This window comes from Urtica dioica, chromosome 10 (genome assembly GCF_054948205.1).
Source record: "Urtica dioica subsp. dioica isolate 48M chromosome 10, U.dioica_male_clone48M_v1_H2, whole genome shotgun sequence".
NCBI lineage: Eukaryota > Viridiplantae > Streptophyta > Magnoliopsida > Rosales > Urticaceae > Urtica > Urtica dioica.
The window spans coordinates 25,876,982-25,891,230 of record NC_142765.1 but is presented as its reverse complement, the minus strand read 5'-3'; the positions used below and the strand labels follow the sequence as shown (position 1 = coordinate 25,891,230).

The 14,249-nt window shown below is 36.8% G+C and overlaps 2 protein-coding genes and 1 pseudogene across 2 annotated transcripts; 1 reads left to right on the top strand and 2 right to left on the bottom strand.

Annotated features, from left to right (window-relative positions):
- Positions 1-1,306: 1,306 nt before the first annotated feature.
- On the bottom strand, positions 1,307-4,805 carry LOC149384525 (disease resistance protein RPM1-like). The gene is made up of 3 exons (XM_089628299.1): positions 1,863-4,805; positions 1,744-1,780; positions 1,307-1,448 (listed from the first exon to the last, which is right to left on the bottom strand). The coding sequence occupies exon 1, from the start codon at positions 4,645-4,647 to the stop codon at positions 1,864-1,866; it is 2,784 nt and encodes a 927-aa protein (XP_089484425.1). The 5' UTR covers positions 4,648-4,805; the 3' UTR covers positions 1,307-1,448; positions 1,744-1,780; position 1,863.
- Positions 4,806-6,533: 1,728 nt separating this feature from the next.
- LOC149384524 (uncharacterized) lies at positions 6,534-7,056 on the bottom strand. Its single transcript, XM_089628051.1, has 3 exons — positions 7,003-7,056; positions 6,696-6,938; positions 6,534-6,621 (listed from the first exon to the last, which is right to left on the bottom strand). The coding sequence occupies exons 1-3, from the start codon at positions 7,005-7,007 to the stop codon at positions 6,534-6,536; spliced, it is 336 nt and encodes a 111-aa protein (XP_089484177.1). The 5' UTR covers positions 7,008-7,056.
- Positions 7,057-12,243: 5,187 nt separating this feature from the next.
- On the top strand, positions 12,244-12,862 carry LOC149384523 (uncharacterized; annotated as a pseudogene).
- The last annotated feature ends 1,387 nt before the right edge of the window (positions 12,863-14,249 follow it).

Sequence of the window (14,249 nt, the reverse complement as noted above, 5' to 3'; positions counted from 1 at the left end):
ATTAACAGAAATTAACAGGATTGAAATCGTTCCATACATGAATCAATGAGTGAAAAATCTTCAATCAAAGCTCTAAATAACAGCAATTAACAGAAATTAACAGGATTGAAATCGTTAACACCAGATCGTCAACAACAATTAACAAGATTAACAGAAATTAACATGATTGAAAACAAGATCTTTAATTCATGTACAAATATCAAACATAAAAACAGATAACAAAAACCTATAAATCTCGGTTAAACATGTAGTAGTTAAACATGAGTGTCTGAGTGTCTCGGTTAGCTTGCTTAACCGATAACCAAGGTACACGATTAATGGTCAACTATTAACCGTGTGTCTTATTTGCTGTTAAATTGGTTAACAGAGACGCATTTAGTAAGAACTTATCAAGAGAAATTTCATAAGGAATATGAAATGTTGCATGAAATTATTTTTTGAGTCGATAGCGTTGGATTTCGATTTCAATGTGTATCTTTATTGACTAGGACATATATGCTCTCAATACACATCGATTTCAATGCTAGAAAACGATGGGCTGTTGGGGACAAATGCGAACTTCAAAACCCAAATTTTTACAACGAAAAGATCCAAAAAATATAAAACACAAAAACTTCATGCAATAAAAAATAAATAACGTAAAACTAACTTACATGATGCCTATTTTTCGGGGTATGAAGACTCGATCAATATTTAAACTCATTCAAACATATATGTTATGATCTATAAACATTTGAAGAGTTATCAACTATTCTCATCTCATCTCTCATTTCTTCACAAACATCAAATCTATTTTTTAACGTCTCATCTCATCTCTCAGAATATATGTACTCAAGTTCTGTTTATTGTTAATGAGAAATTTGAATGAAAAAGCACACAGGAAGTACAAATTATTATGAACTTCATATAACAATTTTTTTTTTTACCAAGTATATATATTCTGGTGCACTATTGACATAGTTAAAAAAAAAAAAAAGAACAATTCTGTGAGCTTTAGAGGAACATAAAATATCTAATGTTTTCCTTTCAAGCAAAATGGTATACGACTGAAGTTTTAATCTACATATCAATATGAGAGAAACCAATTTGCAGGTGATATCCATTTTTTTTTATGTTGGTTTATATCGGTATATTTTTCAGGTCTTAAAACCAATATAGAATGAGGTGGGAAAAAAACATTTGTTTTTAAAAGTGGTCTCGTTAAAACCTCTCAAGCGCAAACCGCAATGGGAAAATCTCGAGAGAGGAAAGAGTGCCTTGAAATATCATTACTGAAAAATTACTTGATCTTCAAGTTCATCTTGGCATAACAAAAAACATAGACAAATACCATCCCAAGCTACAACACTAATAGAATAAATAATCAAACACACATTGTTTGAATTTGAGAATAATTAATCATACACGCATTGATCAGAAATGCCCTAACGTTCAGCATTCCATGCTCCCTGGTGAAAAAAGTTTGAGGAAAATTAAAAACAAGTTCCAAAAAGAAGTAGTGTCAAGTGAAAGAATATATTAAAACGAAAAATTGAGTATGAAATTAACTTAAATCACGCAGCTGTCTAAATATTTACAAGAAAAGAAACAAATACAAATGAGAGCAGTGTCAAATGTTAATTCTTTTCATTGGGGTGTTGAAACTGGCTTTTATTCGATCTGTTATTATGCAAGTGCTTGAATCGTGAAATGTAAAGAATTAAGGCATATATACATGAAGTTGAGGAAAAATAATTTGGATACCTCATAACGCTGTGATCTGCGACGACGTCCAATTTCCCTGAAAAAATTAAATAAATTGAATATAACATCAAGTTCATTTCAAGCAAATTGAAATTTCAATATATTGAAACGTTGCTTACGTCATTGTTGTTCCTCTAGAAGTTGCAAAAGCTTTGTGCTACCAAGTTTGTAAGAATCATAATTGAACCCTTTGCCTTTGTAACAAAACTCGATCGAAGATATGTGCTGAATCTTGCAGTACTCAGAGCCTCTGTGGGGTTGAAGAGCCTTCACAAATTCCTTTGGCATATCAAAAACTCTAAGGGATTTAAGTTTTGTTAGGTGTTGGAGACTGCCTGGAATTTCCTTCATCTGTGGGTGAGGTCCGATGTCTAAGTTCTCGAGGAGAGGAAGTGCTCCTCTTTCAAACTTAATCGCCTTTATCCCTTTTAAACTCCTTAACTTAAGTGTCTTCAGCTTTTGAAAACCACCTTCCTCAAACAGCAATTCCTCTCCATCGTATGTCTTATACATATAAAAGTATTCCAAATTTGGCAAACCTTTGAGACATTTCAGCGGCTCGTCGACTAACCTCGAGAAACGTAACTGAAGACCGTGCAAATTCTGAAGCTCGGGAATCCAAGTCGGCAGTTGCTGTAGTCGACAATTCAGTTCGAGAAATCGCAAACGAAGAGGAGGCGACGAAATGCAGTTTAAATTTAACACCTCTTTACTGTTGATTGAGGTTACACCTAATTCTTCGAGATCTTTCATTTTTTCAATAGACTCCCAAAGGACTTTACACATCTCTGCACCCACTTTTGAAATGCCAAAATGTTTCAGTTTACTCAGCCTTTGTAGCTCTTTCATGAAACCAACACCACCTTCCACTCTAGCTAGTGTTTGTAACTCTTCCAAATTTCCAATCCCTTCATGCGTCCTCACACCAACATACGATTTGACACTACATTTTGTTTCTCTGTCCACAAAGCCACAATAAAGATGACGCAATTTATGCAATTTGTTAATCTCACGTGGCAGCTCCAGCACTAAAGAATTGTTGACAACCAGTGTTTGCAGATTATGTAGCTTTCCGATGGACTTCGGGAGAGTCTTGACTTTTGAGCCATGCAGATTTAGGGATTTAAGGTGTAACAAATACCCTATACCTGACACATTATCAACTGGAGTACCTTCAAAATCAACAACCTTCAACAATTTACTTTTCTTGAATAGACCAACTACGAAAGAATCTGAGACGTCATTAGTGTTAACAAGAACAGCCGAGCGAATCTTCATATCACAAACACTTTCCAAAACATTCTCTGTAGTGTTGTGAATTATCAAGCGCCGACCCTTCTTTTCAAAACTCGGCTTATTTTTGTCAAAAAATTGATAAAAACCTAAATCACTAGCTCTCTTTTGGATTACGTCTCGTATCAAATCATGCACTTTGCAAAATCTAACAGATCCAAATTGTAACTCAAATGAAACCAAGTTTCTACTAATAAGCTCTGTCAGGTATTCGCCAGCGATTTGTTCCAATGATTTGTCTTTTCTCAACTCAATGAAGCCTTCGGCAATCCAAATTCTGTATAATCTTTCTTCCATAATGAAAAACTCTTCCGGGAAAACACCAAAGTATAAGAAGCACAATTTCAGATGGTACGGCAAATCATGATAGCTGAGAGAGAGAACTTTCGAAACACTTGAGAGCGCACGTTGTTCTTCAAATTCACAATTGAGATTGTCGAGTACTCTTTTCCATTCTACTTTGCAAAGATTCTTTTTCGACAACAAACCAGCGACGGCAACAACAGCAAGTGGCAATCCTTGGCATTTACTTAATATTTCAAGAGACAAATTTTCCAACTCGAGTGGACATCTTGAGAGAGGAAATGCTTTTCTACAAAACAATTCCCATGCTTGCTCTGTAGACCAAGTCTTTATCTCTTTGACCTTTATTTTTAATGACTGCGACTTAAAGGATTCTACAACTTCAAAACTACGAGTCGTGACGAGAATCCTACTACCATTGCTATTACAAGGAAAAGCATGTTGTATGACACTCCAGAAATCAGTTTGCCAAACATCGTCAAATACGATCACGTACCTCTTTGCCTCTAGAGAGCTTCTCAAGAGATCGAACGCTTGTTCAACGCTGACCATTTCTACCCCAGATGAGCAGATCTCAGCCATTAGCTTCTTGAGAATCTTGTCGATGTCGTAGGATTGGGACACAGTGACCCAAACATGAATGCCAAAACATCCTTTTTCTTTAACATCGTTGTACACTTTCCTGGCGAGAGTAGTTTTTCCAATCCCACCTTCTCCCACAACTGTAACCGCCCTACGCTCAGACGAATCTTCCACCAAAGTAGTGACCAGCTCCGCCGACACAGATCCAATGCCAACAAGCTCATTGTCTTCAAGAAAGAGCGAACCGATGCGAGGGTCGACGCGTGAATTCCCTTCCCCGCCACTCGATCCGCCTTGCTCGAAGGGTCTCAGCCCGTACTTCTGACCACTGTCTTTGATTTTTTGCAATGAATCTTCAATTTCTTGAATCTCAGAGGCTAAGTGATGCCGTGATTTCAGGGTCTTAAAGATGTGAGCTGGCTTGCGCAGAGAGCCGATGAAACCGACTTCACTTTGACGGCGGTGCTCGGCGTAATAAGTGTATTCGTCGATGACGTCTTCGATGCGCTCGGCTTCGTCTCTGAGCTGTCTAAGCCACTCATTCGTGGCGTCGCTGAGCTCTCCTTTGGCAGACTTGGCTTCGGCGTCACGGAGAAGAGGCTGGAGGATCTTCAACTCCTTTTGAAGACTGTTGACTTGCTTGCGAACTCCTTTCGACGACTTGACTTCATCGATCAGAAGCTCAATCAGTTTCTCAATCACAGGACTTAGGAACGTCTCTGCCATTGTTTCTTACAAAAGTTTTTTCAGAGTGGTTTGTGATCTGAATCGTTAAATTTTCAGTGGTGGTGGGTTATCATAGCATAAGGAATCGTGTTCTACTAACATGCTTCATTGTTATTACTTTTTTCAACGTTCTTTTTCTTTATATGTTATCTATTCATATTGTCATTTTTCCGCGTTACTTTTTGAACACTGATATAAAAATTTCACCCCAAAAATTTTCAGTGGTGGTGGGTTATCGTAGCATAAGGAATCGTGTTCTACTAACAAGCTTCATTGTTATTACTTTTTTCAACGTTCTTTTTCTTTATAATATGTTATCTATTCATATTGTCATTTTTCCGCGTTACTTTTTGAACACTGATATAAAAATTTCACCCCAAAATAATTGAGAGTCCTGTAAATCATAAATCTAATATTGCTAATGATTTACATGATTAATATTTCAGGAAAGACTTTTACAGTATGAACTGAAAACATATTGAAAAAATGAATAACTTTTTAGTTTAGAATTAATGACATTTTTGGCCCCTCGTCTTTGACCTCTTTAACACCTTGATCCCTGATGAAAAAAGTCTGCAGTCTTGGCCCATTATGACCAGACAATTTTCATATTTGGTACTTCTGTTAATTTTTCTGTCCAAATTGCCGGATAATGGTCACGTGCAAGTCACGCCTGCGATACAAGGAGGGTAATTATCGTTTTGCCCTTGTTTGTATATGAAAAAGAATAGAGTAAAATGGTATACTAAATGAATATATAAATTAATGAATTCTAAATTAATAGAACAAGAAAATAACCCCAAATCAAATAACCCCAAATCGAAAGTCCCGACCTAGAAAACCATTCGAGAGAGAAGCGCGATTCGTGACTCAGCGGATCGGAGGAATTGGCAAGCGTGGAAGATCGATGGAGTCGAGTCAAAGTTCATCGTCGCAGAGGAATTTGCACAAGCAAGGCAACAACGCCGGCAAGGTGACAAGTGAGCGTCGTGGACGAGTTCCGGCATGTAAATGCGGTCATATCGGAGTCGAGTATACTTCATGGACATCGGAAAATCCTGGGCGAAAGTTTTATGGGTGTCCTTATTATAAGGTATGGATTTATTCTGGATTTTGTTTCGAGTTTGAGATTTTTCAATGTTTGAATTGGTGAACTTTATACCAGGAGAAAAATGGATGTGGATTTATTGAGTGGGTCGACCCTCCTATTTGTGCTAGATCAAAAATGATTATTCCCGGGCTTTTGAAGAGGATAAATTCGCAAGAAAATAGCTTCCCGGAGGTTGCCGATGTACTACAAGAAGATCAAGTAGGAGCAGTGGAAGAACAATTAAGAGCAATAGAAGCACAATTAGGAGCAATTCAAGAACATTTACTATCAATCGAAGAAAAGAATGAACTGAAACTCCTGAAGCGAATGATTCTGTTGATTTTATTGATTGTGTTTGTGTTGTTGATGAAGTGACTGTGGTAACTTAGCTTGGTTATGCAACTTATCAATGGTAAATCTTTGGTTATGTAACTTATCTTTGAGCAGGTCTTATGTTGTAACTTATTTTGGTTATGTAACTTATCTATGAGAAAGTCTTATTTTGTACGTTGAGCAGTTGATGAACAATGTAAATTCTTCCAATGTATTGATTCAACTATGTGTGACAAAATTGTAACATTCAATATATAGTAAGTTATGTCATATAATATGAGACAAATCATGATAGTCATACATCTGTTTTAAAGTTCCAAAATGAGATAAGTTATGTCATGTACTTCTAGGTTGCCACAAGTTTTTAGCCTTTTTTACAACATATACATGCTTGATTATAATCAAAGCATTAAACCAAAAAAATTGTTCAAAATAAGGACTTCAGACAGGCTTAATCTAAGTCCTAAAAACAGCATCTACTCGTCTCTGAATAAACCCCGCGGTTGCATGACGTTGGTCTTTGTGTTCTGACTCCTGAACCGCGGACTTCTCTGTTTACATTCAAAATGAGCCATGTCAGTCCTTATCTCAAACATCACAACTACGTTTCAAATTATAAACATACCCTTGTTGGCTGGATTGGTTGTGATCCTCGAGTTGCTTGGGATGGTTGAGAAGCCATAGGTGGCTGGTTGGATTGACTGGATGGTTGGGATGGTTGAGATGGTTGAGAAGCCATAGGTGGCTGGTTTGATTGACTGGGCGGTTGGGATGGTTGAGAAGCCATAGGTGGCCGGTTGGATTGACTGGGTGGTTGTGACCTTCGTCCTTGACGTGATGGGCGTCCTCGCTGTCCATTTCGATGTCGCTGAAAAAACCAAAAATGTCGGATTATAACAAGAGATATAACAAGAAACCTTCAATTACGTTACCTCATTTTCTTTCTGTCTTCTATAACAGGTTTTCACATTGTGTCCCGGTTGACCACATTCAGTGCACTTTGGCTGAACATATTTCCTCGTCATCTTTGTTCCATGCCTAGGGACTACTTCGTCATGTAAGTCGACGAAGCTTCTTTGGCCTTCCTGGTTTGACTCTGTTTGGAGGCATTGCCAGTGGTGGTTGTCCAGTACGTGGCCACTGCTCTAGAGGGTTGATTGGCTTAATATGATGAACATATGTGCTCTCGTAACAAGGTTTCTTGTACCAATGGGAGACATATGTCAAAGGATCTTCCTGTCGGTGCCAGATGCAACTGATTGCATGCGAACAAGGAATGCCTGCATAGAATTAGAGACAAACTTAATTAACATTGCAAAGAGTAAGAGTGTTTACACTGAACATTGCAAAGAGCAGAGGAATACCTGACAAATTCCATCTATTGCATGAGCACGAGTGTGTAGACAGATTCACGGCGTACATGGTTCCATACATGTTTGAGACTTGGTAATCAGAATCACCAGCCCAGTATGGAATATTCTCATATGATAGAATTTTGTTTGCTTCGAGGATCTTGAAAATTCTAGGTCCAAGCTCACCATGCCACTTCTCAACGGCTGTTCTCTGTTTGGAGAACTTTTGCAGTAGGTACATCCGAATGCGCTCCAACAGTGACAATATTGGTTTTTGCCTTGCCATAAGCATGGCCCTAGTTCCGTTGAAACTTTCGCATAGGTTATTTAACACTATTTCACACTTAGGAGCTGACCTGAAATTGCATCTTGCCCAGTATTGAGGACCCTTTGCAATTAGCCAATCGTACGCGTCTTGATCTTCAGCTTTGATTAGGTCCATCTCTGCCTCAAACCGAGCATGAGAATAAGCCATTGCCGCGGCCATCATTTTCGCTTTCAAAAATGCTCCCTTATGAACCTGGTCAATTATCATTCAAGTCAGTAAAGTGCCAAATGAAGTACATGAGAACAGAATATATTGAAAATAATAGATGTCATTTACTTGACCTTCGTAAAATTGCCTTGGAGATGACGTGCACAGTGCCTGTGTTCACCTTGCACTGAGCCCTCGCCCCACAAATCATTCAACGCCTCTTGAAGGACTTTCTGTTTATCAGAAATGAACGTCCAATGGTGGCCGTTGTTGAGACTCAAATCGTCCCTGAGTAGGTCAAAAAACCAAGTCCAAGAGGACTTGCATTCAGCTTCCACAACAGCATACGCGATAGGAAACATCGAGTTGTTGGCATCGATTCCTATCGCTGAAAGTAACTGACCGGTATGTTGGCCTTTGATATGGCATCCGTCAACACCAATCAAAGGGCGGCATTGTTTAAATCCAAGTTTACATGCTTCAAAACATATATAAATCCTTTGAAACACTGTCTGTCCTTCACTGTCGAGTTCGGATTCAATCTTCACAGTTGACCCTGGGTTTGACCGCTTGATTTCGGCGGCGTAGCTCCATAATGCAGCGTACTGCTCATTATATGACCCTTCAATAGCCTTCGTTGTATGCCTTTTTGCCCTATATGCCTTCATCACGTTACACTTAAGGATATGGTCCTTCTGGACACGGTTCATGAACTCTGGTGCGGACCACGAGTCGTTAGTTTTGAAGCTCTGCATATACTCTTTCGCGAGCCAACTAGTTGTAGCAAATCTGTTAACGTTCACTCTAGGACATGTATGCTTTGGTTCATACGTCTTGATAAGGAATGCACCACCTGTTCCCAGACTTGATGCATAACACACCCATTTGCAATGTGAGTTCTTACACGCTGCCCTAACCCTTTGGGCCTCGTTTTTCTTGAAATAGACGTCTTTGCCCTCTTTGATAGCTTGTTGCCTGATTGCCTGGTTGAAGACATGAGAACTAGGAAATGACATTCCCAGTTTTAGTATCACGTGACGCATATCAATTTCTTCTCTGAACTCCTGAAATTGTGGCAGCTTCTTCTTGATGTGTGCCTTCTGCTTGCCCTTCACACCACCACGAACCTCTTCTGCCTGGTTGTTAATATAGAATGTTAATATTTTGAATACCAACTATGAGAAAATTGCAATAATATTTTGAATTCTAATATTTTATCACAAACCTCTTCTGCCGGGTTGTCTTCTGAGTCCGATCCATTGCCTCCAATGTCAGCGTCTATGTTGTAGTCGCTATCATCTTCAAAATCATCAATTAGAACGCCCTTCCCTTTCTTAACTACGCCTGCTAGGCCCAAGTCAACAGCTGTCCCATCCACTTCAATTTCTTCGTCACTCAACTCGAAACCAAACTCATTTTGTGCTTCCTCATCAACTTCTTCACGGTCTTCCTCCTCAATGTCACCCTGTGCGTCGCTATCACTGGCCACGAGATCAGATAAATGGTCATTAATGACTGGTTCAGGACCCGGGTCCTCATGCTCTTCTTGCTCTTCTTGCTCAGCCACAACGTCGTCATGGTGGTCTTCGTCGTCCTCACCAACGCTGTTTTGTATAAGTAGTGATGCAACTGGATGATTACAATAAATATTGACCTCCCAGCTTGTCTTCAGATTTTCAGCTACATGTTCCAGCAACTGACCGTCCAACTCAATCCAAATCACCTTACCTTCAGGCGCGTCCATGTAGTAATCACAACCAGTTGAGTAACCAAGTTCCTTTGTCATCATATTATTCAACACTTGAATAGACATTCTGTCTATATCTACAAACATAAACTGACTGACAGTGCCGCCTTCGTATTTGTCCAACCATATCCACAGTCAAACCTCACCGCACCTCCATGGTAGACATTGATAGAGAACTTGTTTAGAAGTTCCTCTGAAACAAAAACATGGCAACAAAAGCTTTCTTTCATGTACAAAGTAAACTAATAAATACCCATTTAAAACATGACACCCATTACATAAATACCCTCAAAACCCCACACCCACCCTTACCTGTACCAAACTCTACCGACAAAACCGGGACCACAACAAACACAAAAGGACCGGAAACAAAAAAAAATCAAACAAAAATGAAGCCACAACACTAGTGGTCCCATTACCCTCACTACCCATCTGCAAAAACATATCCCACTCGCGATTTATCCCCTTCGATAACAACAAAACAATAAAGAACAAATAAAACCATAAGCTTACCATAAGCCCCTTCTTGAATCGGGGTTCGAGATTTATCCCACTCGCGTTTCTCCCTCGAAGTGGCTTGCTTCGCCGGCGGTGTCATACGTCCTTTCTTCGACGGCGATGTCATACTTCCTTTCTTCGCCGGGGATTTCATACGTCCTTTCTTCACCGGCGATGTCGTACTTCCTTTCTTCGCCGGCGATTTACCTTTCCTCCGCCCCATAGTCCGTCGTGTCTTCGGCGATTTGCACTGTGAATTTTTTGGGGGTTTCGCGCGATTTTTGATTTCTGCACTGTCAATTTTTTGGGGGTAATTATCGAATCAGTTTTTACATTTAATTTTATTTTTTTGAATTTCAAAAACACAATATTACACGAAAGAATTACCTTTCTTAGCGGGATTACATAATTACCCTCCTTGTATCGCAGGCGTGACTTGCATGTGACCATTATCCGGCAATTTGGACAGAAAAATTAACAGAAGTACCAAATATGAAAATTGTATGGTCATAATGGGCCAAGATTGCAGACTTTTTTCATCAGGGACCAAGGTGTTAAAGAGGTCAAAGACGAGGGGCCAAAAATGTCATTAATTCTTTAGTTTATTCCAGAATAACTTTTTAGTTTATTCCAGAATAACTTTACAAATTATTGTGACTCAACTACTTTATTTGGGCCCATATTTGGTACCCTTTCCTTAGTGGTGTCAGTAGGGAATTTTTACAATTTATAATGGAACATTTTTTTTTTAATAAAAACAATGGGGCATATTTTTTTTAATAAATACAATGGGGTATTTTTCTAAGAATTACTGGGTAAGTACTTAAGTAGGACGATCAATAATAGTAATGTTGACAGAATTAGTCTATTTCATGATACTTTTAGACTAATTGGATAAACAAACGAAAATTAAATAGTCAACGTTTGGTATATGAAAGTGACTATTTATTTAAAATTTACGGTTGAAAATGGCTATTTACCTAAGATTTATCAAACTATTTATTTAAAATTTACGGTTGAAAATGGCTATTTACCTAAGATTTATCAAACGTTAGCTATTTAACAATGTATTCGGTATTTGATGTGCTTGAAGTATTCTTCCCTTTTTTGTTTAAATGAGCCGAGTTATATTGCCGCTCATTTGTTCTTCTTTTCCCCATCTGATGATTAAAGATATACATAATTACAATAAATAACTAAAGGATATATTTAGAAAAAATGCAGCAAGATATTACAACAAATTAAGCGTCTAATAATCAAAGGATACATATTTAAAAGAAATATTTGAAGAATATAAAAAAAAAAATTGCAGTAACAGAGACTACAACGTGGTTGTATGCAATCATATACTGTTGTAAGGATTAAATTAAGCTAGTTACAATACTGGGGAAAAAAATTAGTATATTCCACTATTGAAAATGAAATTGTTTTAGCCGTTGCATCATCTGGAATAGCATCATTATTATTACCTAAAGGGAGAACGGCTCATTCAAGATTTCATATACCATTATCAATAGATAAATTTTCTACATGTCATATTAAAAAAAAACACAACTTGCAAAATTAATTGAAAAAACATCATTAATACTATGGGATGAAGCTCCAATGAATAATAAATTTTGTTTTGAAGCCCTGGATAAATCACTACAAGATTTAAGAGACAATTACGATCAACCATTTGGAGGAATGACTATTGTTTTAGGTGGAGATTTTCGACAGATCTTACCAGTAATAACATCTGGAACCAAAGAACAAATCATAGATGCTACAATTACGAATTCTTATTTTTGGCCACACTTTCAAATATTAACTCTAACAACAAATATGCGAGTAAAACGTCAAAATATCTCACAACAACAGGAAAAAAGAAGTTAAGTTATTTTCAAATTGGATATTAGACATTGGAAATGGAAACATAGAAGGAATAAAGGACCCAGAGAATGAAGACGCAACATGGATAAAAATACCCGAAATGTTTTTATTACACTACCATAACAATTCTATACAGACAATTACAGATTCAATATACATTGACTTTATACATAATTTCAATAATGTTGATTATTTAAAAGAACGTGCAATTGTAGCACCTAAAAATAAAATGGTTAATGAGATTAATGATTATATTCTATCTTTGGTACCCTCAGATTCAAAAACTTATTACAGTCATGATACAATACTTCCTTCTTCGGGTAATATTGATGAATTAAATCTTCTGTATCCAGAAGAATTTTTACATATATTGAAATTTAATGGATTACCTCCACATGAATTAAATCTTAAAATTGGAATTCCAATAATGTTATTAAGAAATTTAAATCAATCAATAGGATTATGTAATGGAACTAGATTAATAATAACTCAATTAACAAATAAAATTATAGAGGGTCGGATTATAAATTCAAATCATATAGATGAAAAAGTTTATATTCCAAGAATAGAAATGACTGTACATGAATCTAAATGGCCATTCACATTAAAAAGAAGACAATTTCCTGTGAAAACTTCATATGCGATGACAGTCAACAAGAAAAAATTGGTCTATGCATGGAAAATGAGATTTTTACTCATGGTCAATTATATGTTGCTCTATCAAGAGTAAAATCACCAAATGGATTACATATATTAATTCACGATTCCATCAATACATACCCAAATCATATAAAAACATTGTTTATAAAGAAGTCTTACATAATGTCACAAACAAGAAAAATAAATAATACTACATGTGCAAGAAAATATGTGATCGTATCATTAGAATAGTATACATTTTTACACAATAATATCATTATTTTACGTGTAAATAGAAAATGACAGTAATAATCCAATCAACGACATGACAGCAATAATACAAATAATTATTGCAATGAATTTCAAGAGTTTAATTAATCATGACTTGAGCCACGACAATATCGTGATTAAATGTTAATAGATAAATAACTAACGAATAATTGTGCTACTAAATATTAAGTCTAAATAATTTTGTGCTATTATTATTAAATATGAAAATAATATATAATTTTAATTCCTAATTAACAACATGAGACGATTCATGCAAAAGTAAAATCACAAGAGGTATAGAAGTTGTGACACCTAATGCCATCTTGAAGCTAACAAAAGAAACGACATTCGCACAGAGCATAAAAGAATCTCCATAATAAAACAAAAATAGTCTTGACCGGTAAGTCTATATATTAATATGCAATCTATATTTTTATTAATTATATTTCTTATTTGGATTAATACTTTGATTTTTTTCTTTGGATTGATTACTTATGTCTTACGTCTACCAGAAATTCTCGGTGTGTTGACATGCGTACAACGACTAGAGAAATAATACATCAATAGTAAAACGACATCAAGTAAGGCTATAGTACTTCAAACCAAGGAACTAAATGTCGGAGAATTTCCCGGAATTTCGGCTGGAAATTCCATTTCCATGGGTCAACGGCAAGCGAAAGAGAAATATGTCGTTTCCATGTGAGATGTCGCTGGAATTTCCAAGAAACGGAATTTCGTTTCTGTCGTTTAATGCCGGTTGATGTCGTTCCATTTTGTGTATAAAACCATCTGCATTTCCAGGAAATTCGAGGAAATTCGAAGGAAAAGAAAAAAAAAAAAAAGACTCGCGGCTGTGGAGGAGAGAACGTGGGTGTCGGAGGAATTCGACGGCGATCGGCGAGTTTCCACCATTTTCGTCACGCTCAAGGTATAAATCAACAATATGTCGACGAATTTCCTCCGATTTGAAGGAATTTCCAAGTCGTTTTGGAAACCCTAGATTCTGAAACTTGCACCTTCAATTTCTTGAGTAATTTAATTTTTTTTTTCATATAATCCTCTTCATGAAAGTTGTTTGTAATGTGACGATCTATCATATATTTTTTTTCCAAATTTTTTGGTGAAATTCCGGCGAACCTTGAAATTTTCCGGCGAACCTTGAAATTTTCCGGCGAAACACCATTTTTTCCGGCGAACCTTGAATTTTCCGGCGACTGAAAAAACCGAAGTTCAAGTTTTATTTCTGTTTTTAAGTAAGTTTATGTGTTTAATTTATATCTTGTATATGCTAGAAATGAAATTATTTAAGACTTAAGTGTATGAATT